Raw genomic sequence first — 25924 nt, 5'->3', positions numbered from 1 at the left:
TTTTGAAAGATCCACCACATTTACAGAGGAGAGCTTTTCTCTATCTTAGCTCATTTATGGAGCAATTACATGTGACTTACTACAAAAACGATGACAGGAAACACACTGAACAAACAGCTCAAGTGGAATTTACACCACTCCCATCTCTGTCAAAACATCTCACTGCCTTAAAAAAAAATTGTCAAGGTTACCTAGAGCAAAGCCATTTGCTATATATCAGCAAAAGGTATGAGATATATTGGGTCAAGACTACATGGAGGAGAACTTGTAATGGATATGAAGGCAGCAGAGATTTCTCAGCACTCAAATGGCTTCTTTGCACCAGGAGCCCAAATTGAATTAATTTTGCAGGCTTGAAAAGCCTAATGTTTTCATTTAAGCCACCTCAGGATTTTCAAGTTTTGTTTTTCATTAGAACACTCCTATAGAGGGTTTCTTAGTAGAGTGCAGAGAAATATGCAAAATGTACTGATTTGAAAAACCTCTGCTCATTCTGGAAAAATCTGTAGCTAAATATATTGCTTTGTTTGATTGGGATTTTTTTTTTCAATATCAAGATTGCTCAGGTGATACTTAGGAGTAGTTTACAATTTTGTACCCAAAAGTACACAAATACAAAATGGAGGTCTAGGTAAAGACCATTTCCATACCTGTATTTCTACAACTTCTTTCCTAATATCCATAGCTGAGAATGAAAATGCACAGTAAAGTGTTACAGAACTGTGTGTATTAAATGTGTACACACTTATTGATTATGACATTTACAGTTTGAAAACATTAAAAAAGCTGTTAAAAATGGATAATCCAAAGTCATACTGACAGTTCACTGCAGAACCAACAGTATCGAGGTGTTATATTGCAAAGATTTATTCACACCTCTGGTTTGATTTCAAAGTTGATATTGCTATAAATTCATGTGATGACAACACTTAATACTTAGGTCCTTGCTTTTTTTTTTTTTTGTCTTCCTTGTGTGTCTTCACATACTAAATCCAAGTCCAATATGGAAGTTAAAAGATACTTAAATGTTTTTTCCACAGGTACAACTCAGTGGTATAACTAAAGTAAGATGCTGGCATTCACTTACAGCTTTTCCTCAGGGTGTCTCAAAGACCATCATCTTGCTGCCAGCAGTCCTTGACATGAAGCCAAACCTGGGGCAGACTTAGAGCAGTGGCAAGAGCCTCAGCAGGGTTATCCTTTCCCATGAACACTAAGATTCCCTGCTGCTCTCTGCAGCACTCCTGAAATATGTCATGTATGTAAAGGTGTGCTCCTCTTTACATGTGTTTCCCAGAAGGTCCCTACTTTGCAGTAACCACTGGTAATTGATGGAGAATACTGGAGGGTAGGATTTTCTGCATGTGTGGTGATCACTGACCACAGGGAAAGTTTATGCTAAGATTCTGGTTCATAAATATAGATATGCTTGCATCAGGAAAAACTGATTTTTACTGAGTTTGTCCTTTAAGGAATGTTATGTTGTATTTCTAATATTGACAATGAATAAAGCAATACTGTATGAGGTATTCTGCATGGCCAAATATTATAGTCCTTACTCAGAATTTACTCAGGAAAAACCACCTTTGACCTCAGTGAGGATTTGCTTGACTAAGGACTGCACAGACTGTTGTGAATCTTACCAGCATTGCTTGATGCTAATGTTGGGCAACAGTTCTCATTGCTAATTTCCCTGCCTCGTCCTTCTCCTGGGCTCAGGATCTGCTTTTGCTGTGTGTTATTCATAGCTTCTATTGCTAGTTCAGATTGCTTCTCTTTGTGCTTTTCTTTCCCAGCAAATGTTTTGCAGCTATTGTTCTGCTGCTGGTAGATGAGCACAGAACCTGGTATACAGGACTTGAACCTCAGCCCAGATTCAATTAACACTGTTAAAAATGTTCTCACTATGGTGCTCAGAAGAAATTTTGATGACCCTCTTTCAGTGAAGCACAAATTTGTTTAAGCTGATGTTTTCAGAATGCAAAAATATAAGGGCTTGATTCACAAATCTTAAGACCAAATGCTTCTGCAGTAAAATAGATGGAGTAGCACCCATTTAGAGCCATCAAAAGGTCAATTGTAAATGGTTATTCTGCCCTAAAAAATTCAGCCAAGTTTCTAAATATGTGTGCTGTAGCATCACTCTGTTTTGTAATTTTAACACTGCTTTAAAGTAAGATATCCTGAACAATAATTAGTACCAAATTATGCCATAGCCTTCTGATACAAAGCAAATCTAGCTGGGTTATCACTCTTATGTCTTATGAGCCATACCTAGCCATGGTTTATCCTCTATTCATGCTACAGGGTACGAAATTCCTGGGTGCCAACCTGCCTATGGCAACCTAGAATTCTCCAGGGCAGGCTCGCAAAATCTTCACCTACACTCTGGGACAGGTAACTAATAAGTGATGTTTTGTGAGTTATGCTTTCTTTCTAACTTTCTGATGTCCGTAAAAATGTTTCATTTCTTCATGTTAGTCTGTGGTCTCTCGTTGTTCAGCTCCACTGTGTTTTCTGGACTAGGGATATAACAGCAGACCTGTTTGTTATAGTTCTCTAGATACTTGCCTCAGCCAAGCCTGTAATAATTGTCACTGACATGCATAAAACCTGAAAGTTGTTTAAGAAGCTGCAAAATCCACAGCTGCCTTATACCAGTGAATCTCTGTTTCTGATGGAGTAGTTTGACAATGCAGGCACATTACATTTCACTGTTGGTACCACAGTTATCTGGGCAATTCACCCACCTTTCTTGATTGCTGGTATGTATATATATTCTCTTTCCTATATCAGGTTTACATTAATCTTGAGTCTCCTGAACTAAGGATTTTTCAATGCTATAGGTACAGTACACTGAAAGGATGACTGTTATGTTAAGTTATGACTGATTTTGGTTTACATTTCTATGCAGCATGTAGTATAAGTTTAAGTAATGACTCAGTTTTCTGTATTCTGCTTAAATTATTTTCTACTTTTCTCCTGAATTCACTGTCTATTCTTTTTGCTTGACTTTATTTCAAGTGGCAGGTATGTAGAAGAAATTCATTCACTAGTCCTATACCTTTCAATGACATATGAAATACAGTAATATATTTCAAAGTAAAAAAGTGATTAGGTTAAAAAAATAAAGACAGAGTAAGCTTCAGATTGGTTCCTGCAGTCTATTGATTTTCTCTGAATACAAGATAATAATGTGTGAAACATTTCATCCTAAGAGTGCTGATAGCGTAAGAAAGACATAAGTGAGATTCTTTTTGATTTTTTTTCACACGTTCTACACTCTGTGGAGCAAAAACACCCCAGCAATCTTGGAAAAGTGGTTTGAATTCTTCTTTTCATTCCCCTGGGATTCTGCAGGTACACTCTACTCTTACCTGGGTTCACAAGATCTTGATGCAAAAATAGCTTTGCTCTGCTGCTTCTTCTTGCTAAAACCAAGAGATGACCAGTGAAGTGAAACACAATCCAGGCATATCAAACTCTTTTACAAAATGTTCAACCCTAATTCCAACTTGGTTGAATATTTGGAAGTCTTTTAAAGTCGGAAGAAATTCACACATCCATGGTGTAATCACTAAGTGCGATCTTACATTCTGTTTTAAAATGGATGTCCACATGGAATTTTTGAGTCTTGGGATGATACTTAGTTGTCCTTCCATAGGGCTCACTAAAAATATAAATTTTTTCCTACCCCCACAGTCTACTTGTAGTTTTACTTATGAAATAAAAAACGCTTACTCTTGTAGAGGACAATACCACTGTTTATGTCCAAGTGTAATACAACTTAAAGTGCACAAATCCAAGATTTTAGCTCAACCTATTTACCCATTTCATAAAAAAAAAAAAATAGCCATTGAAACACAATTTTCATTTTCATATATGCTTTTTTGAAAAGCTCACAAGGATCTAAATTTTTAGAGAAATTTTTGTATTTCCTGAAAGCTGGCTTGTTTCTTTCCTGTTGAGTAACTCAGATCTTAATCTCAATGTTTCAACATATCCAGACTGTAAAACAATATCTGGAAACTTGCTTTCTAGTTATATTGAAAAATCCCACCTGGCTGAAGGAACTCATAAAAACCCCAAACATTCATTTGATAAAATGAAAAATAGCGAGTATGACAAGTGTCAGCATTTACAAAATGAGGATAGGTTCTATTTTAGCCAGCCTGATGCACCTTAACCTTTAAAAACTAATGAGAAAGCAGTAACAGTATCAGCAAGAGATTTCTAGTAAAAACCTAAGTTTTGATTAACCCAGAATGCTGAAGTAGTTCAGTTATAAGATGCCCAAAAAAAAAAGAAAAAAAAATATGGCCTATGTTTATGCAATCCACATCTCAAGGCACGAGAGGAATTTTTGGGAAAGTCTGGAGTGGTGAATCTGCTTCCTCACTTGTACAGGTCCTTGGGGTGCTACATCTGCTGGGGAGGTGCAATCAAAGGGCTCCTGGGTCCCCTCTGAAGGAGCACATTGTGCATTGCTTTCCACATGAAGAGTGTGAGCAGCTTTTCCATGGACATCTGCTGCCTGACTTGGTCCCTCCAAGTTTGCAGAGAGATCTTTCATTTGCTGGCTCACTCCAAAAACTACCCAAGAGCCAGTGTCAAGGTGCAGGGCTGGTAACAAGAGTTTGGAAAAATGCAGTCCTGTTCCCTCTCCTTTCCCAACAGCCACAAAAAAAAAAAAAGGTGACAAAACAGAGTCTTACATTGAAAAGCCAGTGCAACCAGGGGAGCAGGATAAAATACTGAACTAATAAATTATGACATTCAGCTGGGAGGAAAGTTGTGTGAAATGATGGCACAACATGCTGAGCCATGGGGAACTTGCTAGAGGTGAACTCATTTATACTCTTGCAGAGTAGAAGGCTTCTCAGTTAACAAGTCCCAAAATAGTGTGCTGCAGTGGATAAAACAAGGTAGGGCTTGAAATAATTAGCCACGGATGACAGACGGCAACTCATTTCTCTTTTTTTCCTTCTTTTCTTTTGCTGTAATATCAAGTTGATCAAAGAGCTGAGGATCATTTGTTATTGTAGGAAAACTAAAAATATCTTGAAATATTCAGGCAAAATAAATTCATTCAGGTACGAGCCAGTAGCTCTCATTGTTCAACACTTTGTACATGAATCTATGTGTAGTAATAGTTTCCCTCAGGATCTGAATTACTTGTGCACAGCTGAGAATTTGGGTGTGTCCTGGCTTAGGAGTATTATTTAATCAATTTATTAAATCAAATTGCTAATTTATTTAATGTAATTGCTTGCATGTGTTAACAAACCAACGATCTATTGTACTGCCAGAAAGCCCTCCAGGAAAGTGCCCAGAGCTCACCTCTCTGGCAGGACCCTTGAGCAATGTCAGACAGTGACTGTGTGTGAGGGGAGCCCAGTGCTAGGGAGCAGAGGCTGCTGCAGAACTGACTGCACCCATGACCTCTGGAGGCGTCTGAAGGGGCAGCATTTCCCCCTGGGCTCTTTAGGAATAACATCTGCCAAGCATGGGCACTGTTTTAAAGGCAAGCACCTATGGATTCAAGACAGAGACACGACAGGAGCTTCTGTCTGGCATGACTTCTGTCACAAAAGAGGATCAGAACACAACTGTAACAGATGTAGTTAAAAGGAGAATTCAGTAATTTTCTCAAATAATGCAATATACACTGCTCATAAAAGAAAACAGCCATAGCATCTCCAGTCCCAGTAGTAATTCTGTCTGACTGGTTCACGAGCCAGAAGAGTACATTTGATTTTTTCAGCTGCTTAGCATAACCTTTATGATGAAAGTGTTAAGCCAACACACCTAAATGAGTCCCTTGAGCAAGACAAAGATGAATTTCAAATCAGAGGAAAGAGAAAAGGATTGGGAAAGGAAGGAAAGAGTGTAGATGAGAACAGAGATTATAACCTCTGTCCATTAACCTATGTCTGGGTGTTTTATACTAAATAAAATAGGAACAAAATTCTATCCCTACTGCTAGAGCACATTTCTCCAGTATTCCTCTACCACACTTCCAACCTCAGTCCTTTAATAGAAAGAGTAAGATCAATTTCAGATTGCTCCTGGCCAGTGGGCTTCACCCATTCTCATTACATTCCTATTACACATAAACTGCACAATTCAGGAGGAGCCACACTTCTGTTCCAGCACAGCTTGATCCAGATGAATGGGGGAAATAAACAGACAAAAAAAAGAGTGAGAAAGGTTTAATAACACAATTAAAATATAACTTTATAAGCTTGTGAGCTGATGTGGCAGGCTGCTCTCAGTAATTTCCAGAGGGAGTGCTTATCCATGACTACAAACCAAAGCAATCTAGAAGCTGGCCACTCAAAGCTGTAAGGAGAGCTACTGCAACTGAAGGCAGCCTGCTTAATCATCTGGAGAGCTCTCTTTAGCTTTCTAATCACAAATTGAAGTCTACCTCTAATTTTGCTTCCTCAATTTTTCAATACCTTACTATTTTTTTCCCCTTTCTTATCACCTCTTGGTAGTCTGGATTCCCTAGTGAGATGCAATGCAGACGGGTAGGATTCTGACAGACATTAAAAAGCAGACAACAACTGCTCAACAACTTCAAATAACTTTCTGTCTGAGCCAACCCCCCCCCTCAGTGGCCTGGGTTACATCATATTTGTTGGAGTCAGCCTTTGCTGCTGGTTTTCTTACCCTTTTGAACTCTGAAACTTTACACTGCAACTCACAATTTCTGCTACCCAAACATTTTGTGCAAACTTATCAGCCTCTGGGAAGCCAGGAAATAGCAGCTCTTACAGGGGTGAACCTTCTTCCAGACTCATGGGAACAGCAGAGTCTGGACAGAAGGCAGTGAAGATCCCTTAATCCCTAGGAAGGGTCAGGGTCATTCTGATTCTGCTCTCTTGCACAAATGCTGTCTGAAGTTTGCCACACCAGAAGTTTCCTTCCTTCTCTCCCAGTTTAACCAGCTGATCCATTTCAGATGTTCTCTAAGCACTAGGCAACATTTGAACAATGCGGAAAATATGAAGCAGGGCACAAACATGAACGGAGTCCTTCATTATGGCAAGAAAATAAACATGTCCTTCCTACTTCTAGAGAACAAGCCAGAAAGCATGTATTCTTTCTGGAATCCCATGCTGGTTTTCTTCTCTTGGACCCATTATTTCCAGCTCTCCATCCCTTCATTTTCTAGCAATACAGAGAAAAAAATTGAACGGACACAGTCCCTATTCAAACTTTTGTAAGATCACTTACTGAGCCTAAAGGTTTGCATTTAAGCCACTGCTACTAAGAGTTTACCTGCCAGAGCTGAAAACAATTAGTTTCCACTTCAAGGAGAGCCTAACAGAGGCACTAGGAGGCAACTTGGAAGAAGTTGCTAACATACTAACAACCTCTGCTGCTTCCACTCTTTCCCTCTGCTTTAGTCGCCTTTGAATTTGGGCACAGGACTCCTGCTGTTTTGCTGTGCACTGCATTCATTTCTCACATACTCAGGTATTCAACCTCAGAAGTGTCTCATAAGCAAAAATGGTCATCTCATTAACAGGAGACAGAAGTGTGTATGGAAGATTCCAGCTCCAAATCAAGTTAGCAGAGGCATTAAATCAGTCCTCAGAGATCTGGCTCAGCCCTCCAGTCTCTGCTCAGCCCTTGCACCAGGCAGTGACAGTGCACATCCTGGTTTGTAAATCCACATTCTTCCTTCTCCAGGGCTGCTCTGTACCCTTGCTTAGTGCCCTGCACATTTGCACACTCCCTGGTCACAGGTCTGGATTCTCATGGTTCATTTTCATTTGCCCTTGGTATTTTTCAGTATACTGGGGGAATCAAAAATGTCTGCTGAAAAACTTCATTTAAAATAATCAAAACACCTTTAGTGTCTATTTCTGAAAGGTGAAATTTTATTTGTGGTATTTCTATTCAATCCATTCAGAGCCTTAGGTTATGGATAGCACCTTTAAATAAAGGAAAACTTGTATGCCTTTATTATTGAGTACATTTTAAAAACCTTGTCACGTTTCACTGACAATAATGGCATTCACTTAAGACAACTCAGTGCTGACAGATGGTCCTCTAAGGGTTTTTTGCATGTCAACACATAACTGAATTTTTGTACCTTAATCACCTGATATTACAGTTCATGCTCATGTTGGATAGATGTGTCTGTGGGCTTCTGATATTTGTTACAGGAGTCACCCTTATGCAATGGAGGACTGTCAAGTCATTATAGCCAAAGCATAATGCAGTTTCATTTTGAAGAGAGATCACTCTTTTCTGCCTCTTATGAATAAGGCCAGTACAGTTTAGACACATTTACCATGTGATATATCTTGTCAGGTCTGAATTTTTAATTGTGTGAATTATGAAAGAGTGAGGTACTCATGTCCAAAGTAAAGAAAGGTTACCTTCCAATATCCAGTGATGTATTTGTTTTAAAGTAGCTGTATGAGCTCTACAGGTGCCTCAAATAGGTTTTCATGTTAAGGATCAATCCCACAGCATTGGCACTTCAACTGTTAAACATCTCTTCCTTTCCCCACCTCCCTTCCAAATGACTCTCTTTGAGTTTTCTAATAAAGGGTCCCTCTTCTCTGGTTTAAATTCTGCCAGAATGCCTGGAACCTAAGAAAAGGACACTATTACTTGTTTTATGTGTCCATCAGTCATTTGAAAACTATCTGAGCTCCAGATTTGGATCACCCACACATTTGTTTTGAAACATATGTACAGGCCTTCCTTCTCATAATCCAAACCCAGCTTCAGGTTGTTTATTTTGAAAGAATGTACTGCAAAGAAAATTCAAATTATTTAATACTTGCAAAAAAACTCCTTCAAAAGTTATCTTTCTAAATGTTTGTGTATATATCTACAGGAAAGAGAGATCTGCATGCAATTTGACAGGCAAACTGTTCATGCTCCAAAGTTTCAAATATAAGTAATTTCTTCAAAAGTAATGGAGAAAATTGGTGGATGTGCTGTAATGAAAAAATCCTGACAGACCTTGGTAATTTTTTTTTAATAGGTAAGCTGAACAAAGTCTGAGTGAGCCTGAATTTACAGGAAAATGCCTATTGCAGAACTTGGATACATGTTTGCATAAACAAGTACAAATAAAACTTCTGAATAAAAAGTGCAAGAAAATTGGGATTTGCAAGCTTGACTCTGAGTCTGAGCTGCAGCATGTAATCTTTTTCCCCAATAAAATATATAATTTCAAGGCTGTAGCTGGATTCTCAGACTGGATCTTAACTTTGTAATTTGATCCCATCCTCCTCCTGATCAGACAAAGCAAGAGCAAGTTTAGACACAAAAACTGCAGACAAGAAAGATAGTTTTGGCATTAACCTTTTGAAACGGTGACCCTCAGCATGTAACACATAATCAAAACTTGATTAACATAGAAATCCAATTACTGCTTCATTAAAAACCTTTCATTAATTTAGAAAACACTTGTAAAACGCTTTGACTTCATTTCCCAACAACTACAACTTGAAAAAATGTTGTTGAGGGGTCAGATTCAATGTCACAACTGTCATCTCAAAGCTATTCCTCCTAAGCTGGGGTTTGGGTGCCTTTCTTGCAGCAATTCTACTTTGGGCAGCATGCAGACCCATTCCAGAGTCATATCAAGCAAAGATGTGCTGGAATGAAAAGTCCTGGGTAATCCAGACTACCAGACATGGGTCATCAAGAGCTCCTGGAGCTAAAATTCCTGGGAAGTTTCAAAATCAAGTTGTCAGTGCAGTCCAGCTCCATTGAGTAGTAACCCAGTAGTGCTGAGGACCTGCTGGCATTTCTGCCAGCTGTGAACAGCCCCAGAGATCTCTGCTCCCACCTTGCTGCTCCCTGGAGTGTGAGCTACAGGTCAGGAAGGTGTCTCCCAGAGCCTTGCCTCTCGCCTGGCTGATGATATTCTTCTCTGTGGTGATCAGTTGCATCCAAAAATCAGAAACAAAAGCAGGTGTGTGGATGTCTGTTTTCCTTGAGCTAGACATCCCATCTCTTTGCAGAGATCCACAGCAGACTCACAGTGTTGGGAAAGTGCTTCCAAGGTCACAAAGCTGCCTCAAAGCCTGCCTTGTCTGTCATCAGTGGCCCAAGTTGGCATGGCATGACTGGGTGCAGAGGTCCTCCCTTGGCCTTTCCCAGAGACCCTCTCCTGATCTTTATACTGTTTGACAGAAAACACCTCATAGGGTTAACTGTTATTGACCTTTCCTTAGACAAAACCCCACAGGGTGAAAGAAGAAAACATTATTTTTGAAATTCTGTTCAGAATACATTTTTTAAATTTTCCCCAGTTCTTCCATACTCCTGATCCTATGAAGTGTTTTTTTTTTAGAATGTGACACATCACAGACATGAGGCAGATCTGATAAACAATTTAGAAGCATTTAGTGGTTCATTTTTGTGGGCCCCCACGCCATCTAAGCAAACAAGAAAGGAAATACTGTTACCTCATGTCATACACACAGAACTGAGTCAGGAGGAGGGGGAGTTATCTGATGAGATGTGATTGTCTGCGTCTGAGATACTTGACTCGATTCCCTTTGTAAGGAACGGAAATGGAGACTTCCAGATTTGCGTCAGCTCATCTAAAAGTAGGCTTCTAAAATAGGTCAGATTAATTTCATCCTGTTGGTGCCTGCTCTTGACTAAGAACAGGAGCCATACATGACCAGTAGTAGGCAAACTCAGTCTTGCCTTAACTCTCTTGAGTGGTGTAGCCTTTGTCAAAGCCATGTTCAAAACTCAGAGATCCAAAACCCAGTCCAGGTTAGTTCCTTCTTACACATTCTTTCTTCCAAGACAGGCTTTTTACCCACAAAATGCAACTACTTCTACTTAGGATTTCACAGCTGCATTACAATGACTGTTTCACTAGCCAGAAATCAGAACATTTGATATGGGTGTTTTTCAGTATATATGGCATGGGCATCTATCTTGCCTTTGTTTCACATTCTTTTCACTGCTAATTTCCCTCCTAAAACCATTAATCAATTTTTTTTTTTCACTCCATGAGCAGTGTGAAGGAATGTAATCAGTCCATTCAGAGAGAATTTCCCCAGTTCAGAAAAAAGGGTTTGCTCTGGTTTTAAACAACATTGCAGAACCATCTAAAGCCAGAGCCCTGGACTGGCAGGCAGACATGGAAAGGGCTGCTGAAGCAGTTTGGCCAGTGAGGTGGAGATGTGGGGTTGCTGGAATGCTCCACTAGTAGGGCAGACCCATAGACACTGCTCTTAGGGAGTAAAGGTTCAGGGAGCTCCCTCTTTGTGGGCCACCTGAAGGCAGAAGGCTCCAGAAATCATCTGGCCTCCAGGGAGCTGAGCAGCCCCAGCTTTGCATGCCAGCACTCCTTTGTCATCAGCCCATCTGCCAGGCAGATGAGCTGGCAGAAGATCAGACAGGTACAATGAAAACCTGCTTGTTTGCCAGCACACCTTCCTCAGAATAGGCCCTTATCATGTGGCATCTCAGCTTTGTCTGAAATCCAGTGGGAATGTGTTCACCTGGAGCTTCTCCAGCCAGCACTACAGCTTAACTCTGACCAACAGCTGCAGGCTGAGATAATGTTTGTAAGCACAATTTTCTGTGCAAATATATGTTTCATCTATTTTATACTTTTATGAATATAAACAGAGCTAATCAGTGAAAATAACACTTTGGAAAGTTTAAAGACCTGTTTTTATTAACCTTGAAAACAGCTTCCCTTGAGGCAAGCTTTCACTAGTCTAAATATTTAATATTGTATTTACTGTCCTTGTTATTAAAGAAATATTTTAATGAAGCAAAGTGGGTAATGACTTGCAGACCACTGATTGTCACAGGAGCAGAATATTAGAGATCATTAAAAGAAATAGACAACCCCTTATGCTAAAGGTGGAATAATCTACAGGACCTTTGAGCCTGCCCTGTAGTTCCATACTCCTTGGAGCTGTCAGAGTTTCAGGAAGACCATGGAATACAGGATTTGTGTTTTCTAAGACATAGCACTACCAGAATACTTTTTATTTGCAAATAAGTCCTGTCCTTTCTCCTGGCTGTACTTTTTTCCATTTAACTATTTTCTTAGCTTTACATATATATAAAACTAAAGAACCGTGGGGATCAACTATCCCTATGGACATAAATTATTAATCAAAATATAGTGATTTAGTAGCATTAAAAAATTGTGCAATGAACTTTTCTAATTAACTGGTATGTGAAAAGCAGAAACAAAATGCAGCTAATTTATGGAGTTGGTTGGTTGGATTGAAGAACAGGGAAAATGCTAAATGATTGACTTTGTGACTCCATGTTTTGACTTTTCATCTTTTCCCTCTTTTCAACTCTGATTAAATTACCACTATCAAATTTACAATGGTACAGAACAAAATAAGCCCTCCTCATGAAAACTTCAGATTTCTAGAACAAAAAACACAACACAGCATAAGGAATGAGAATCCAAGCATGTCATTATGTGATAACACTGGAAGATAATGGTAAGGGGTAGGTTTCCAAAGAAAGAACATCTGTTTCATGATATATGAAAAAAACCCCAGCAAAACAAACAAAGAAAAATCTCATTAAGTACCTTAGATTAGTACAAAACAAAAATTGAAACTCTCATCCTGTTATTAGAGATGCAGGATTTGATACATTACATCCTCTTATTCTTCCTGCTGTTTCACTCATTGCTTTGCCTTTGCTTCTCAGACATTTGTTCATATAGAACCAAAATCAAGAGAAAACAACAGGGTTTACCTCAAACTGGTAATGTATCAAATCATGCAGAAATCAAAGCCATCTTGGGAATCCTGGGAAATCTGCTCTCAGTGTTACAGCTATTAGTACCCATTCAATGGCTACACTCTAAGATTTGGGAAAATTTCCCTATTGTGCCATTCACGAGCGTAAGTTTCATTGTGCCATTGCTTAAAGTTAGCTCTCTTTCCAGAACTTGCTTGACTCAAGATGGATATTGAAGCAGATGGTTTAACACTTTCCCAACTGGGGTCTTTTCTCTCTCTCTTTCTTCTTTCTTCTTCCATAAAAGTGACTATAGGTTTTTTGCCATTCAGCATATTCGTGTCAGAACATAATTTCTTTCCTTCTAAAATTCTTGCCTTTCCATCTAATAATTTGTGTTTTCATAAGGACTCATTGTTATGTATCTACTATTGTGTCCTAAAAAAATCCCATCCTAAATCAGGGATTATTTCCTATCTAAAAATTAGATAGCCTCTTAAAAACAATCAGCTGTTTTAACATGTGTCAGATGACTCAAAATACACAGTGAGGAGGGATTTTCCTAGGTTTGGGAGAGTTTTTAAAATGTCACCCCATCTTTCCAGCACGGGTGGAAATGAGTAGATCTTGCCAAAATTATGTTTTGCTGGTTGTGAACAACTTTCATCTTTGAAGATGCCTGAGTTATGCTTTAATCAGTGGAGTTTTTTTCTTTTTTTGAACAAAGTTACACCTGTGGTTTACCACCCAAAACATCATGTGGAAGAGTCCATGTATGTAGACTGTTTCAGTGAACCTTACTAGAATAGTCTTGATTTTAATGGATTGAATAATCTCATTCTGAAAGCTAAGAATTCAAGAATTCAAATACTTCAAAGAACTTCAAGGGAGAAAGTGAGCTGGAAGTTTATCCTTCTAGCATAAGCTTCAGCCTGCAAAAACTTACCAAACTGTCCAGATCTGAATCTAAAAGCACATTTTGGCATTCCAGACCAGCACTGCCTTCCACTTCAGGATCAAGCTTTACACAGAACTGGATTTTTAACCCCAAATTTCCCCACATAGACAGGCCTAGGCACACTGGTCTATGCAGAAGCAACTTCATTGCTCCTGCTTACTCTTCTCTCAACTGAGACCCAAAGCAAGTACCTACATGAGGAAGCAGAAAACAAAGTTATTGGAGGTGATTAACTTTCCCCTTTTTCCTCTTTTGCTAAGTAGTCTCCAGCTATTACTAACATATACATTCCTGGCATTACCATGATATTTGTACCCCAATAGCTCCTCTTCCTTACAAAGGTTGTGCTCCCTGTGTCCAAAACTTCCCAGTGCAGCAGGATGCTCTAACCTTCCCTGATCTGGCTTAACTTGCATTAACTGCACTTGTCCAGCAGCCTCAGCCTGGGCATTTTTTCATCCAAAATCATAGCTGGAGGACCTGCAGTCTGTTTTCTTGTACAAGTTCTAGGAGTTAGATTTTTAGACCAACAGAAGACTTGAGATCATATCTCTTTTCACTCTAAACAGTTTTGACACTGTAACTGCCACTTTACAGAAGAAAATCTGAGTTTCCAGGCTACAGGAAGGAAAACTGACCACTCTTGTTTCCCAAGATGAGCAGAGGAGTAGCAGGAACAGGCCAGAAGCAGAGCGAGTGAAAGGTGCTATGATGGGGTAACATTATCAATGAGGACATGTAGAAATGAGCACCATGGGTTCTCAGCTCCCTAGGTAACTTTGGAGTTTAATTCACCAAGTAAAATACAAAAATTAAATGGTTACATTAAGTGGAGCTGCATTAAATGTCTGAATTAGAGTATATTATTTTAAGGGAATTTAACCACAAGGGGTAATCTAAGTATAACTGCAACCACGCAATATGTGCAACTGAAATAGAGCGCCGTGTTGGCAAACATTGGGCTGTTTCCTAGCTCAGAGCTGCATGGATCAAGCAAGCAGCAATTGTAAGGCTTTTGCATTAACTTACTGAGCTCCTATCACAGCTTGTAGAGGAGCAGCCAGTCACGCTGCAGACAGCTCAGATAAGTGTTCCTTGAAGACTGACATGTTGTTCCCAACTCTCTTGTCTAATTAAAGACCCAAAACATTATTCCACTGCAGCTGATGGCAGCACTCACTTGACATCAAAGGGAATCGAGATTTGCCATTCATTTATGAAGAACTATTTTTACCATATGATTAAAAAAAAAAAAAAGCAAGGCAATTCACAATGCATCCAGTGGCAGCACTTTGTGTCTGGGTGCTGGCAGACCCCAGTTCCACAGTGCCCCTAAGGTCCCTCTTGGAGCCAAGAGATCAGCTCCACAATGAGGTTGCAGTGTATGAACCAAGTTCCAGTCATCTCCAGAGATCCCAGCTCTGGCAGGAATCCCATCCTGCCGTTCAACTGCAAACATGCTACAAGACTGAAGAGCTTGCAAACAAAATAGACAAAGATACAAAAACTCCATTGTGCAGATAAGAAGGCATATGCCAAGTGCCTCTCCTGAGTCTCCTGCTTTGTTTTGTGTAAGATTGTTGCTGAAGATAGTTTACAATCAGGGCATAAGTGCTGAAAGAACTGTGAAAAATTAGGGATTACACCTGAGTCTGGAAAGCCTTGGCTCCCAAATAAGTGGGGGAAAATGGGAAAGATCTACAACCTTAAAACTGTTATATTATTAATTACCATTCTCCAGATGAAACGCTGAACAATAAGGTCTCAAAAAAGGAACAAAAAAGACAAAAATTTCTTCCTCCACTGAATTTTAATTTGGATTTTAAGCAAGGAAATATTTTTGCATAATTTATTGTTGCTGCTCTATAGAGACTTGCTGCTTCAGTCATAGTATGGTAAGATAATTCTAAATGGAAGGTCCTGTGCGAAACCAAACTCTGAACTGTGTTTTGTATTTTAATGAAGATTCTTTCACAACATATTCCATTCTGGCTAATGAGATAGTAGGGATAAATGCACCAGAAAGGACAGATGGAAGATAGTCAGCTGTCTGAATCAGAAGATTTTCAAAGTGCAGTAAACAAATGAAGCACACTTTTCTGGCTGGAGGCCAAGCTATACTCTAGGGAACTGGTCAAAGAGTGGATCATGAAAAGCTTTTTGAGAGCAGCTAAATTCTACAGCTGTGGTCTTTGTTTTTCTAGTACTTTGCAAGAACAGAAGGGGGAATTACGAAAGCGCCTATCGTACACTACCCATAAGCTGGAAATGCTTGAAACAGAGTTTGACTCTACACGTCAGTATCTTGAAATAGAATTGAGACGTGCTCAGGAGGAACTTGAAAAAGTAACTGAAAAACTGAGAAGGTTAGTAATGAACTTTTTGAAATAAACAAAGTTACTGGAATTTTAAGAGTGACTGTATTAAAGATGTCTGTAAGTAAAAGAAAACAGTTGGAAACATGCATGACTTATTTATTAATTACACATTGTGTTTTGTATTTAATATATAGATTTCATTAACCTGAATATATATTGCATGCCACAAAAAGGTATTTACATGGGATATGTAAGATGTCTTTGTACTAAAAGCAAATATGCAAATAGAAATGCACCTATATATGCTCAAATATGACATTATTTATGTATAAACATACAGGTGGTGTAGTGCCATATGGCATTACACGTACAAAAGTTATAAACCCACTACATATATATATATATATTATTTATACTCTAAATATAGATAAATCTTTTAAATCTTTTATTTCATGACTTTGCAAATTTTCTTCATTTAGACTTCATTGTGCTGATACAAGAGAATAGAATTTGGCTCTCTATCACTCAAAGCTGAGACTTTGTTCAATTGAAACAACATTCAGGCATTTTGCATTATAGTACAGCAAATAATTTCCTTTTTAATCTCAAGCAGAATGGAATGATGCTGAAAAGCTATTATTTAAAACTTTTGTAGCTGCGATACAGTGCTGCTGCAAATCGGGAACCTAGTTAATGTTAGTGATAAATTATGTTAAGCTTGTGCTTCTGACATTACTGGCACTGATTAAAATGGTCTGTAGATTTAGCCTGAAATTTATCATGATTCTTAATATCCACTTTTGCATTTGTTCCCAAAACTTCCAAAACTAGAATTATCCGCTTACACAGGAATGTATTTGCATGTCTTGTGAGTCTTTCTTAAACTGATATCTTAATGAAACAATTTGATTAATTCATTGGATGACTCAAAATGAAATTCAGAATAAATCATTCCAGGGCAATACCCAAAGAAATATTTTTCATTCCTTGTGGAAGGCAAAAGCCAAACCAAAACAATGACACAAACCACCAATAAACTGAGTCGACCAAACCATTTTATGCAAATTTTAAACAGAATGAGTCTGTAAGATCTCAAATTAAGAAACAGCCTAGTGTGGTCTTATAACTTAAATGCTTCTCTAACTGGGGATGCTTCTCAAAATGAGACTAAAATATGCAGGTGTCGTGGTGATTTTGAAATCTACACACATCTATCAAGAGCAGTCTGGAGGTTCTCCATTTAGTTTTCTTGTCAACAATATTTTTCCTATTTTTTGACTTTGAGCAGAGCCACTGAAATTAACTTCATTCTTGTAGTTTTGCTTCAATATACACCAGGACAGGGAACAGTGGTGCTCTTTTCTCTTGCAGCATCAATTTGGGCAGCTGCCATAGAGCAGCAGAGGGGCTGTCCATCCCACTTCCTGGTCAGTAGAAAGCCTCTTATCAACTGCACTGGGCATCAATGAGTTAAACACCCTTTGAAACTCAGGCCAGGGGCTCACAGCCAAGTCTAGCACTCATACCAGAGCACCGCAGTAGCAGAACTGACTTTCCAGTATTCTAATGGAACATTGTACCATATTATGAAGAAAACTTATATTAAAAATTATGTTTCAGGCAGGTGATTACTCCCCTGAAGACATATCATAATGGAAGCCAAAAATATTTTACGAGGTGAGCTTTAAAAATGTTTCTATTGAGAATAGCAAGGCATCCTGCAAGTTGAACATCTAGATTTGTCAGCCTGGAGAAGGATAATGTCTGAAAAAAAACCTGTCATCCAAAAGCTTGTCAGCAACATGTCACAGAGGAAAATCAATGTGAGAAAAACAAAGAAGTAGAATTAGTTTCAATTATGTGTCTCTTCCTTTATTCACTGCACAGGGAGAGAAATTCATCCCCCCATAGATGAATAGGCCCTGTGAAACAAGATCCCACTTGTACACTGAAGAACATTTCTGTTATTAAATTTCCTTTTCTGTAAAGTGCAATTATTTTTTTTTCCAAGAGGCTGAATGACAATCCTTTTGTAAACCTTTCTGAAAGTCTTTGTCTTAATTTATCCAGAACTGCCTGTGCTGTTGCTAGGCTTCCCCAATTTTACTCAAGAGAGGAGATCACTAGTGTGGCTCAATAGTCAAGTTTTCAACCTCTCTACAAACATTCAGAGATGGCCTCTTTCTTTTTTTCTCAGTGGGAGAACAGTGCTAACTAGATTTGAGAATTACAGCTGTAAAGCATAGGTTCAGCTTTGAAAAGTGACTGAAAAGAGAGGGGATTTCATATTCCTCACAGTGGTCCCTTATCTGACATGGTCAGCACAGCTTTTATACGTTAAAATCTAAAAAACTTCAAAATCCGAACTTGGAACCAGGTCTGGACTCTAAAGTTCACTTTGAGCTTCTTCCTTGAGGCCTTGCACTCAGTAACAACTTGATGAGGTCCCCATTATATCTTTTACCAGAAAGTAGAGTTATTTTAAGACATGAGAAGTAAACTCATAAAAGCGTGTATTTAGCACTGAGATTAGCCCACACATATAATTATTTCACCAAAAGCAAGACATTTCACAGACTGAAGGGGTGTTCTGAACAGGAATCCTGAGGAAAAACAGAATCCTGTTTTTATAAGAATGTTGGTATAACTTGTGATAACAGAGAGACAAAATTTTTTTGAACAAGAAGCTACTCTTTCAAGAGTCACTTTTCAAAGCTAACTACACTCTAGAAGAAATTCTCTTCTTTAAAGAAAGTCAGCCCAAGACTAAGTTTTACTTTAGATGTATTTATTGGCCTTAAGAGGGCTTGAGATTGAGTGGAAGCAGAGAAACAGAGGCTTTTGCAGACTCCCTGTTCAGTGGTGATCTGCAGCCTTAGGGCTGTTGTCTGGTGGGTTGGAGCACAGACACCTGACATGTTCCATATGGTCAGAATATTTTTCATTAGGCCCTTATTTGGTCAAGAATCTAAACCTTTGTTTAATGGATGCACATGCGTGCACCTGAAGTCACCCATGAGTATCTCCTAATGACATGAACAACACAGAAATACATCAACACACCATCATAGGTTATCAATTCCCATGACTTTATCCTTATAGCAGTTTTGCAGCCTAGCAAAGCCTACCCTTCATTTTATTTTCAAGACTAGATTTACAAGGTTAAAATATTTCATACTTCACAATGTTCAGCCTGTCTGGATGTATTTTTTCTGCAAACAAGGTTAAGTTACCATTTGCTCATCAGATCATTTTCCAATTTCAATAATTTTTCCTACTTTTTACTTCCCCTTCCCTTTATCTTAGTTTTGCCTAAAGATTTTTCTGACTATGTTCCTCTTTTGTCCCTTAAAGACTTTCTTCCATGTATTTCTGGGTCCATTTCTCTCCTTGCCACCTACATTTGCTGACACTTCTTTTGGCACAGTGAATTTCCAATTTGGGGTTTATACATATACGTGCATGTGTATGTGCTTGTGTACATGTGTATGTGTTTGTGCTTATTTTGACTACTTTTGCATACTGTTCTCAATAGAAACACTTTTTGGAGCTCAGCTTCCTACCTACTGTGGATTTTTTTTTAGATTTGATTTGATTGTACTGAGAGGTGGTCATTTTTTCAGTCCAAAATGAATGTGTTAGAGAGCTAGAGTTTATGGGCTGCTTTCACCTACACATACAACAGGCAAAAATTTGATGGGTAAAGGCAAAAGAAGCTACAAAGTGAGAAACAGATTGTATAAACTCCTTCAAAACCCTCTACCACCATCTATGGTGTGGAAGTGTTGTCATTGAAAAATAATTAATGTTAATTAACATTTCAGTCATCCATATCAAGAGAAAAAATGAAAACAGAAGCTGAGGAACAAACCCATTGTTACCATGATAAGTCTGCTATCCAAGCAGCAATTACTGCTGGTTTTATTCATGCTCCCAAAGTTGTGGAAAGGGAACCTTCAGGGTCTCCCTTGAGCTGTCCACATCAGTAACCACAGCAGAACAGCCTGTGGTGCAGGGGCACCTGGGCTAGAAAAACCCTGAACCAAATTTTTTCTCCCCTTTACTTTCAGGAAGTTATGCAAGTGCTTTTGAACCCATGCAAACTTTTATGGCATTGCAGGTGCTAATGTTTAAATCAGTTTTTACACCACCTCCACTTGAACCCCAAACTGCCTGGGTGAAAAGCAAGTTTAACCTGTTCTATTTTGCTTTACTAGACAAAAGCTATAAACCATGACAGAGAAGATGCTGGGACACTTCTAGGCTCAGCCAGAAAGCACTATTTTACTTCTCTAAATCCTTTCTTCCTGCATCATGGCATGCATCCTTACCAGCAAAACAAAATATTTGTACTGAGTAGCTGCAGGAAAAGCCATTTTAAGCCTCCTTGTATCAAGATCATCTCTGCTTTCTTCTGAACCATGAAAAGATGGGTGCAGAGTATCCTGAAATCTGTCTCTGTTGTGTTGACAGCTAAATGGCTGGGAAACTCCCAAGTAAACCTAGAGCTGCACAAATCAATGTCTATAGAGAGGCTTAGTGGTAATGCTGTGAGGAGCATGGACAATGCAGGGAATTGTAAACTTCAGTCAATCCTTTAAGTCACCTGGACACAAACACAATAGCACTATGAGAATTGGTGAGTATTGACCAAGTCTCACAGTTCAAGTCTCAGAGATTTTCAGCCCATTTGGGTCACCACCTTAGCAAACACTATTTACCACAGATCTCCTCACAGGAAAGAAGACTCTGCTCAGCAGCTCCCTAAAAGCTGGCAACATTGAGACTTGCCCCAAAGCATATTGGAATGGCTGCCCTGATTTTGGGCTGACCCTTGGTACCCTGAGGAGGTTCACCCATGGGGATGTCATTATTAATCATTATTACCCACAGAGCAGATGTCCTGGGCACAGACATCCCCTCGCAGGTCTGTCAGCAGATGTTATTGTAGTGCTGGGAGACCCAGCCAGAGCTCTGCATCCCTTGAGAGGGGCACTGCAAGCCACTGGTCTGCCCTGAATGGAGAATTCTTATCATTTAACTGGAAAGGAAATCTCCATGGCAACAGAAGCCAAGATAAGCATCACATTGCCAAGAAGGGGTGGGCTGGACCTTTTGATTTGCAGCTATGGCATGTTTGGAAAACACATCATTCCAGTTTCAGCAGCCACTCCTAACCAAATGATAAACAAAGAGACTTCTTTAATCCCAGTCCCATCCTGATAATTGCAGAAACTACACCCAGATCCAGACTTCTCAGAGGAAGTGTGTTTTGCTGTGTAAATGTAGATTACATCTGAGTTCACTCTTACAGTGAAACACTTGCACATTTCCTTAAATCTCCTCACTGCTGAAAATACTTTGACCTATTGATCAGTACAGCCATATAGATTTATTCAAAGTTTTCACAGCTGAGCTTCTAACATTTGCTTTACATTTGTTATACATCCTGCTGAGGTGTACTAATGGGTGGGTACTGATGAGTACTAATGAGCAAGGAGCTATCCTCCTTTGGTTCTGTGGAGATAAAACTACAGCTACTAGCAAAATTCCAGTGGTTTTCCCACAGGCTGTGCAGCTTGTTCATTACAATACCATCTAAGTAACCTAAAGATGTGCAGGCTGAAACTTTTCTTTGGTGTGTTGCTCTGGAATAAGTAGGGAAGCCTCATAATTTTGTGAGTTCATTCAATCCCTAAGTGCTGATAAAAATAAATACCCATCTTTTCTCAGCTAAGCTATCTAAATATACTTCCTGGAAAAAATAGGCAACTTCTTGAACTTTTGTTGAAAGAAGAAATATTCTGTTCGAAGTCACATGTTGATGCCCACATGTTGCTACAGTCATTAGGATTCTGCTGCAATTTCACAATAAATCTTTTTTTTGTGCTGCCTCAGCCTAGAGCTCAAGCTTCCTCTCTTACATACTATTCTTGAGCCTGATGTAAAACTGTAATTACCTTGTGCAAGTTCCTAGGCTGTAACTTCTCTCTGCACACAAGTGCAGAACTACCAACATATCTTCACTTCCTGCTGGAATGTGCTGCTAAATATAGTAAGAAAATATGACAAGTTGGGAAGTTTGCTTAGGAAGCAGGTGGTAATTGCATTTCAAAGGCAACCACTGACTGGTAACAGGAGTGATAAGCAAATAGAATTCGAGTAGTGCAAGCCAAGGTTTTGTACTGATGTGAAAATACAGGTAAAAAAACAACATGAAAAGCAATGCACTCAGTTACATGATATCATCTTTGTTTTAGGATACAAAACAATTACCTAGCCTTACAAAGAATTAATCAGGATCTGGAGGATAAACTTTACAGAATGGTAAGTTATCATAACTGCTTTTTTTTTTTAATATATTAAATGTGGTTTTGTGGTTCTTAAGTCATTGGAAAAACATGCATGTAGCTGTCACAAAAACACCCTCAAGCTCTAAAAGCAGTTATGCTTAGAAAAGATATCATGATGAAGAGCTCAAGCTGTGTACAATGACATAGCTCCACCAATTTAAATAGAGATTGCCTAGACTGATGATCTAGCTGAGCAAATTGTACCTTTAAAATAATTTTGGTTAATTTAGTTAATAACTTCATGGGATCTAAATATTTATGTTTTCATTAAGTATCAAATTTAAATAAGGTAATCCAAGGTTTTCTCATGCTTCTTAGCTACTTCCACTCAGCTTTTATTAAGTGATTTAATAGAGTTTGGGTGGCCTGACTTTTAAATTCCTTCATAACTATCAAGCTCAGTATATTAATTTCCAATCTGCATGTGTCTGCCACCACAATGTCAATGTCACTGTCACAGGCCAATTAATAACCAAGTGAGGAAAATACTGCAGCCTTTGTGGGCTCAAGGACTGCAAGACACAGCACCACTGGTTCAAAATAGCTTGAAGATGTCAAAAAGAAATGGCAAAGCCATTGGGGCCCTGGCTCTTTGCTGATGATGTTGGGGCATTGTGCTCACTGTTAGGGGTAAAACTACAAAGGAATGTGAGTAGAGTGTTTAGAGAGGAAAGAATAACAGTTTTGAACTTCCAAAGATCTCAGGTAGCAATTGCATGGATGAGCAGCTTGGACTGGGGGGAACAATTAATTGTGGATTTCAGGTAAGCACAGACTATAGCATAGAGGAGAGGCACCAGCCTTTACTAATAAACAAATGTTTGAAAATGTTATTGTTCTTATTTCAGTATTCTATTTCAACAGCTAACAATGAATAGGGGACTGAGCTTTTGCAACTGGCTAACAACAGGACAAAATTAGCTGGGCTGTAGCTGAGTTTTGTTCATAAATATATATTTAAACAAACATTGTAAAAGCATAAATAACATTTGGTCTCAAGTTATTGCTTTTTTTCTCCACTCCTCCTTTTTTGCTTTTTCTTTTTGCCCAAATCACTTCAGGATTTTGTCTTCAGCTGTAGCCCAACATTTATTACCTATGCACCACAAAAGATAAATAGAGTCACTCAGGCTGGTAAATGAAATAAAAATAATAGAAACAGCCAAAGAAGGACTCCAGAAAATCCATGTGTTTTTATCAGGTATTTCAGATCAAAGCAAAGAATTTTTAAACTGCTGTTTCAGCATCCAGTTAAATCCTTGAGAAATTATTTCAGAGCACAGCACAGAAAAACTGAAAACCAGTCCTGTGGAGCACTGTGCCTTTCTTTATCCCACTAATATGACAGTCATTGAAGATAGCTTTAGAGGCTTGAAGAAGATCAATCAGGCTCTGTACACCACTTAACTCCAGACTGCTTTGCTTTCTGAAATATTGAAACTGAAGACACAAAACAAACCAAAACAAATGTCAAATAGAAACTCCATTAAAAGGAAAAAGATGAGGAAGAAAGTACCATCTCTGATTTAGATAAGTCAAACCTTTTGATTTTCAGGGCACTCCAAGAGCCCTCAATACTTCAGAGACAGTTAAATTAAATAACAGCTGGTCTGGTTGATCAGCAGCTTATGGTGGACTGGGCTCTTGGATACCTTTCTCTCCCTTTCCTGCTTAGGAGGAACAGCTGTGTGTAATTCTTGTTTTGTTTTGTTTGTCATTCTAAAATCAAACACTTCTGGTTTTCCTACCCTTATACAAATCCAAATATATAAACCATGTGTCTACTTTCTCCCTCTCTCCCCTATCCCATCCCTCCATATACACACATGTGAATACACACCTACACACACCCACACATGTTTTTACTATTTGGTGGGCCCAAATTCAACAAGCAGGAAAAGAAAGACCCCCAGGCAGGGATTCCTTGCTCCCCTTGCCTGCAGATAGCATGGGATGCTCCCAGGTGAGTTACTCCCCGCCCTTACAGGGGACTCACAATTCCCCCTCTCCCTGTGACTGTTCCCTGCTCATTTCAACTCATCCAGGACTCCACTGCGACCTCCCTTTTCTAACATTTTTGGTATCCTGAATGTTAAAGCCTTTCATGCCTGCTATTGGTATAAGAGATTTAAAACAATAATCATTAATTTATCAGCAGTCACAGGAAAGAAGCTGATGCAGCAGTTGCTTTTCTTCTAGGCTCTTCCTTTTGGGTGCTAATGTATAAAATATTTAAAAATATTTGAAAGCACACTTCTGATCACAGCAAATGGTATCCTATTGAAACCTCTGTCACATCAGAACTTGAAGTATAAATATAAAAGATGAACCATGGTGTCTGACTTGGCTAAGTGCTAAAAAATGCAATCCTGAAATCAGGGGAGAGCTTGCTGTATTAAACTGGGCAAGGCTAAACACTTGGAACAGTAGAGAAATGTGGCACAGAGTTGAAATTCTGCTGTAATGCCTCCTAAAACCCCTGTTCTTACCACAGTAAGTGTCTTCAACTGGAGAAGATTTCTTTAGTCTTGTAAGAACTGGTTAAGGAGTGAAATATACAGGCTATCTGTCTAAATAATTAACCTTAATAACTCTTTTCTCCATTAAGATATGGGAAAAGACTGAGCAGAGTCCTCACATTTTGCACTGGAATTCCATCACAGCACTGTTCAATCAAATAATTTTTTATGATATTTAGTTCCAGTTGTCATCAGTAATCTTCACTTTCCTTTACACTTGTTTGAGCTTTTGGAGCCTGCTCTGCCATGGTCCTGCTGCTCACAAACTGCAATTACAAGTAGATTATGTAAGTCATCCCAACCACAAGAAATCCTTTATATGATCTCAATCCAGCTCTATTCTCCATATGATCCTCTCTAGAGTTAAGCAATGTATTTTAAAAAGCTTTTGAAGTTTTAAGGCTTTTGGTTGCACTTAGTTCTGTAGTTTTACCTTTAATGCCATAAGCCAGATTTTTAACAGTATCCTCTTTTGGGAAGAACTGGTGCCTAATAATAGCTGCTTAATAAACCCTACTGCTAATGAAAATTGCACCCATTTCTCCTCCCCCATCTGCATTTTGAATGTTCTTGAAAACATGATCACAGGAATCCAGCTGCAACGAGCTCAGGAGACCTTATTATCCAGAAACAACCTAAAATATGCCTTTTTTACAAAGTTTGATAGACAGACTGCTGGATGGTATCAGCTCTGGTTCCCACCTCTGCAAAGCCAGCACCAGCCCTCTGCACACAGTGCATTATACATTTTATGATCTGTCAAGATGAAAAACTCTTACATTTTTGCAATAAAAAATGTACAAAATTTACAGCTAAATTTTACCGTACAAGCTTCAGAATATTACACACCAAAGTCTGATTTTTCATTTACATTAAGGCAGGCTGGGAGTGAGACTGCCATAAAGTTGGAAGAAATTATTACATAAACAAGCAGTAAAGAGGGATTTGTGTTAAGGATGATCATGTCTGAAATTCTGCACCTTTTGAGCACTGCACTGGTTTTTATCCCATTTCTGCCTATGCCTATGAGTTGGAGGAGGACTAAGAGGTACA

At 38.8% G+C, this 25924-nt stretch overlaps 1 protein-coding gene across 14 annotated transcripts in view; it reads left to right on the top strand.

The window, feature by feature from the left end:
- The window catches only part of BEGAIN (brain enriched guanylate kinase associated), a 158718-nt gene that overhangs the window by 83087 nt on the left and 49707 nt on the right, over positions 1-25924 (top strand). For 8 of the 14 annotated variants that reach the window (XM_077180700.1, XM_054635663.2, XM_077180705.1 and 5 more), the window contains 4 exons: positions 2308-2397; positions 15886-16047; positions 17620-17676; positions 22260-22326. In XM_077180700.1, the coding sequence (XP_077036815.1) occupies positions 2308-2397; positions 15886-16047; positions 17620-17676; positions 22260-22326 (376 nt within the window). The remainder of the gene's footprint in view (positions 1-2307; positions 2398-15885; positions 16048-17619; positions 17677-22259; positions 22327-25924) is intronic. The other 6 variants (XM_054635665.2, XM_077180703.1, XM_077180707.1 and 3 more) reach the window with 2 other exon arrangements.

The sequence above is a fragment of the Agelaius phoeniceus genome, chromosome 6 (assembly GCF_051311805.1).
Source record: "Agelaius phoeniceus isolate bAgePho1 chromosome 6, bAgePho1.hap1, whole genome shotgun sequence".
Classification (NCBI taxonomy): Eukaryota; Metazoa; Chordata; class Aves; order Passeriformes; family Icteridae; genus Agelaius; species Agelaius phoeniceus.
Note: the sequence above shows the minus strand (reverse complement) of the source record. Positions and strands in the feature narration are given on the sequence as shown.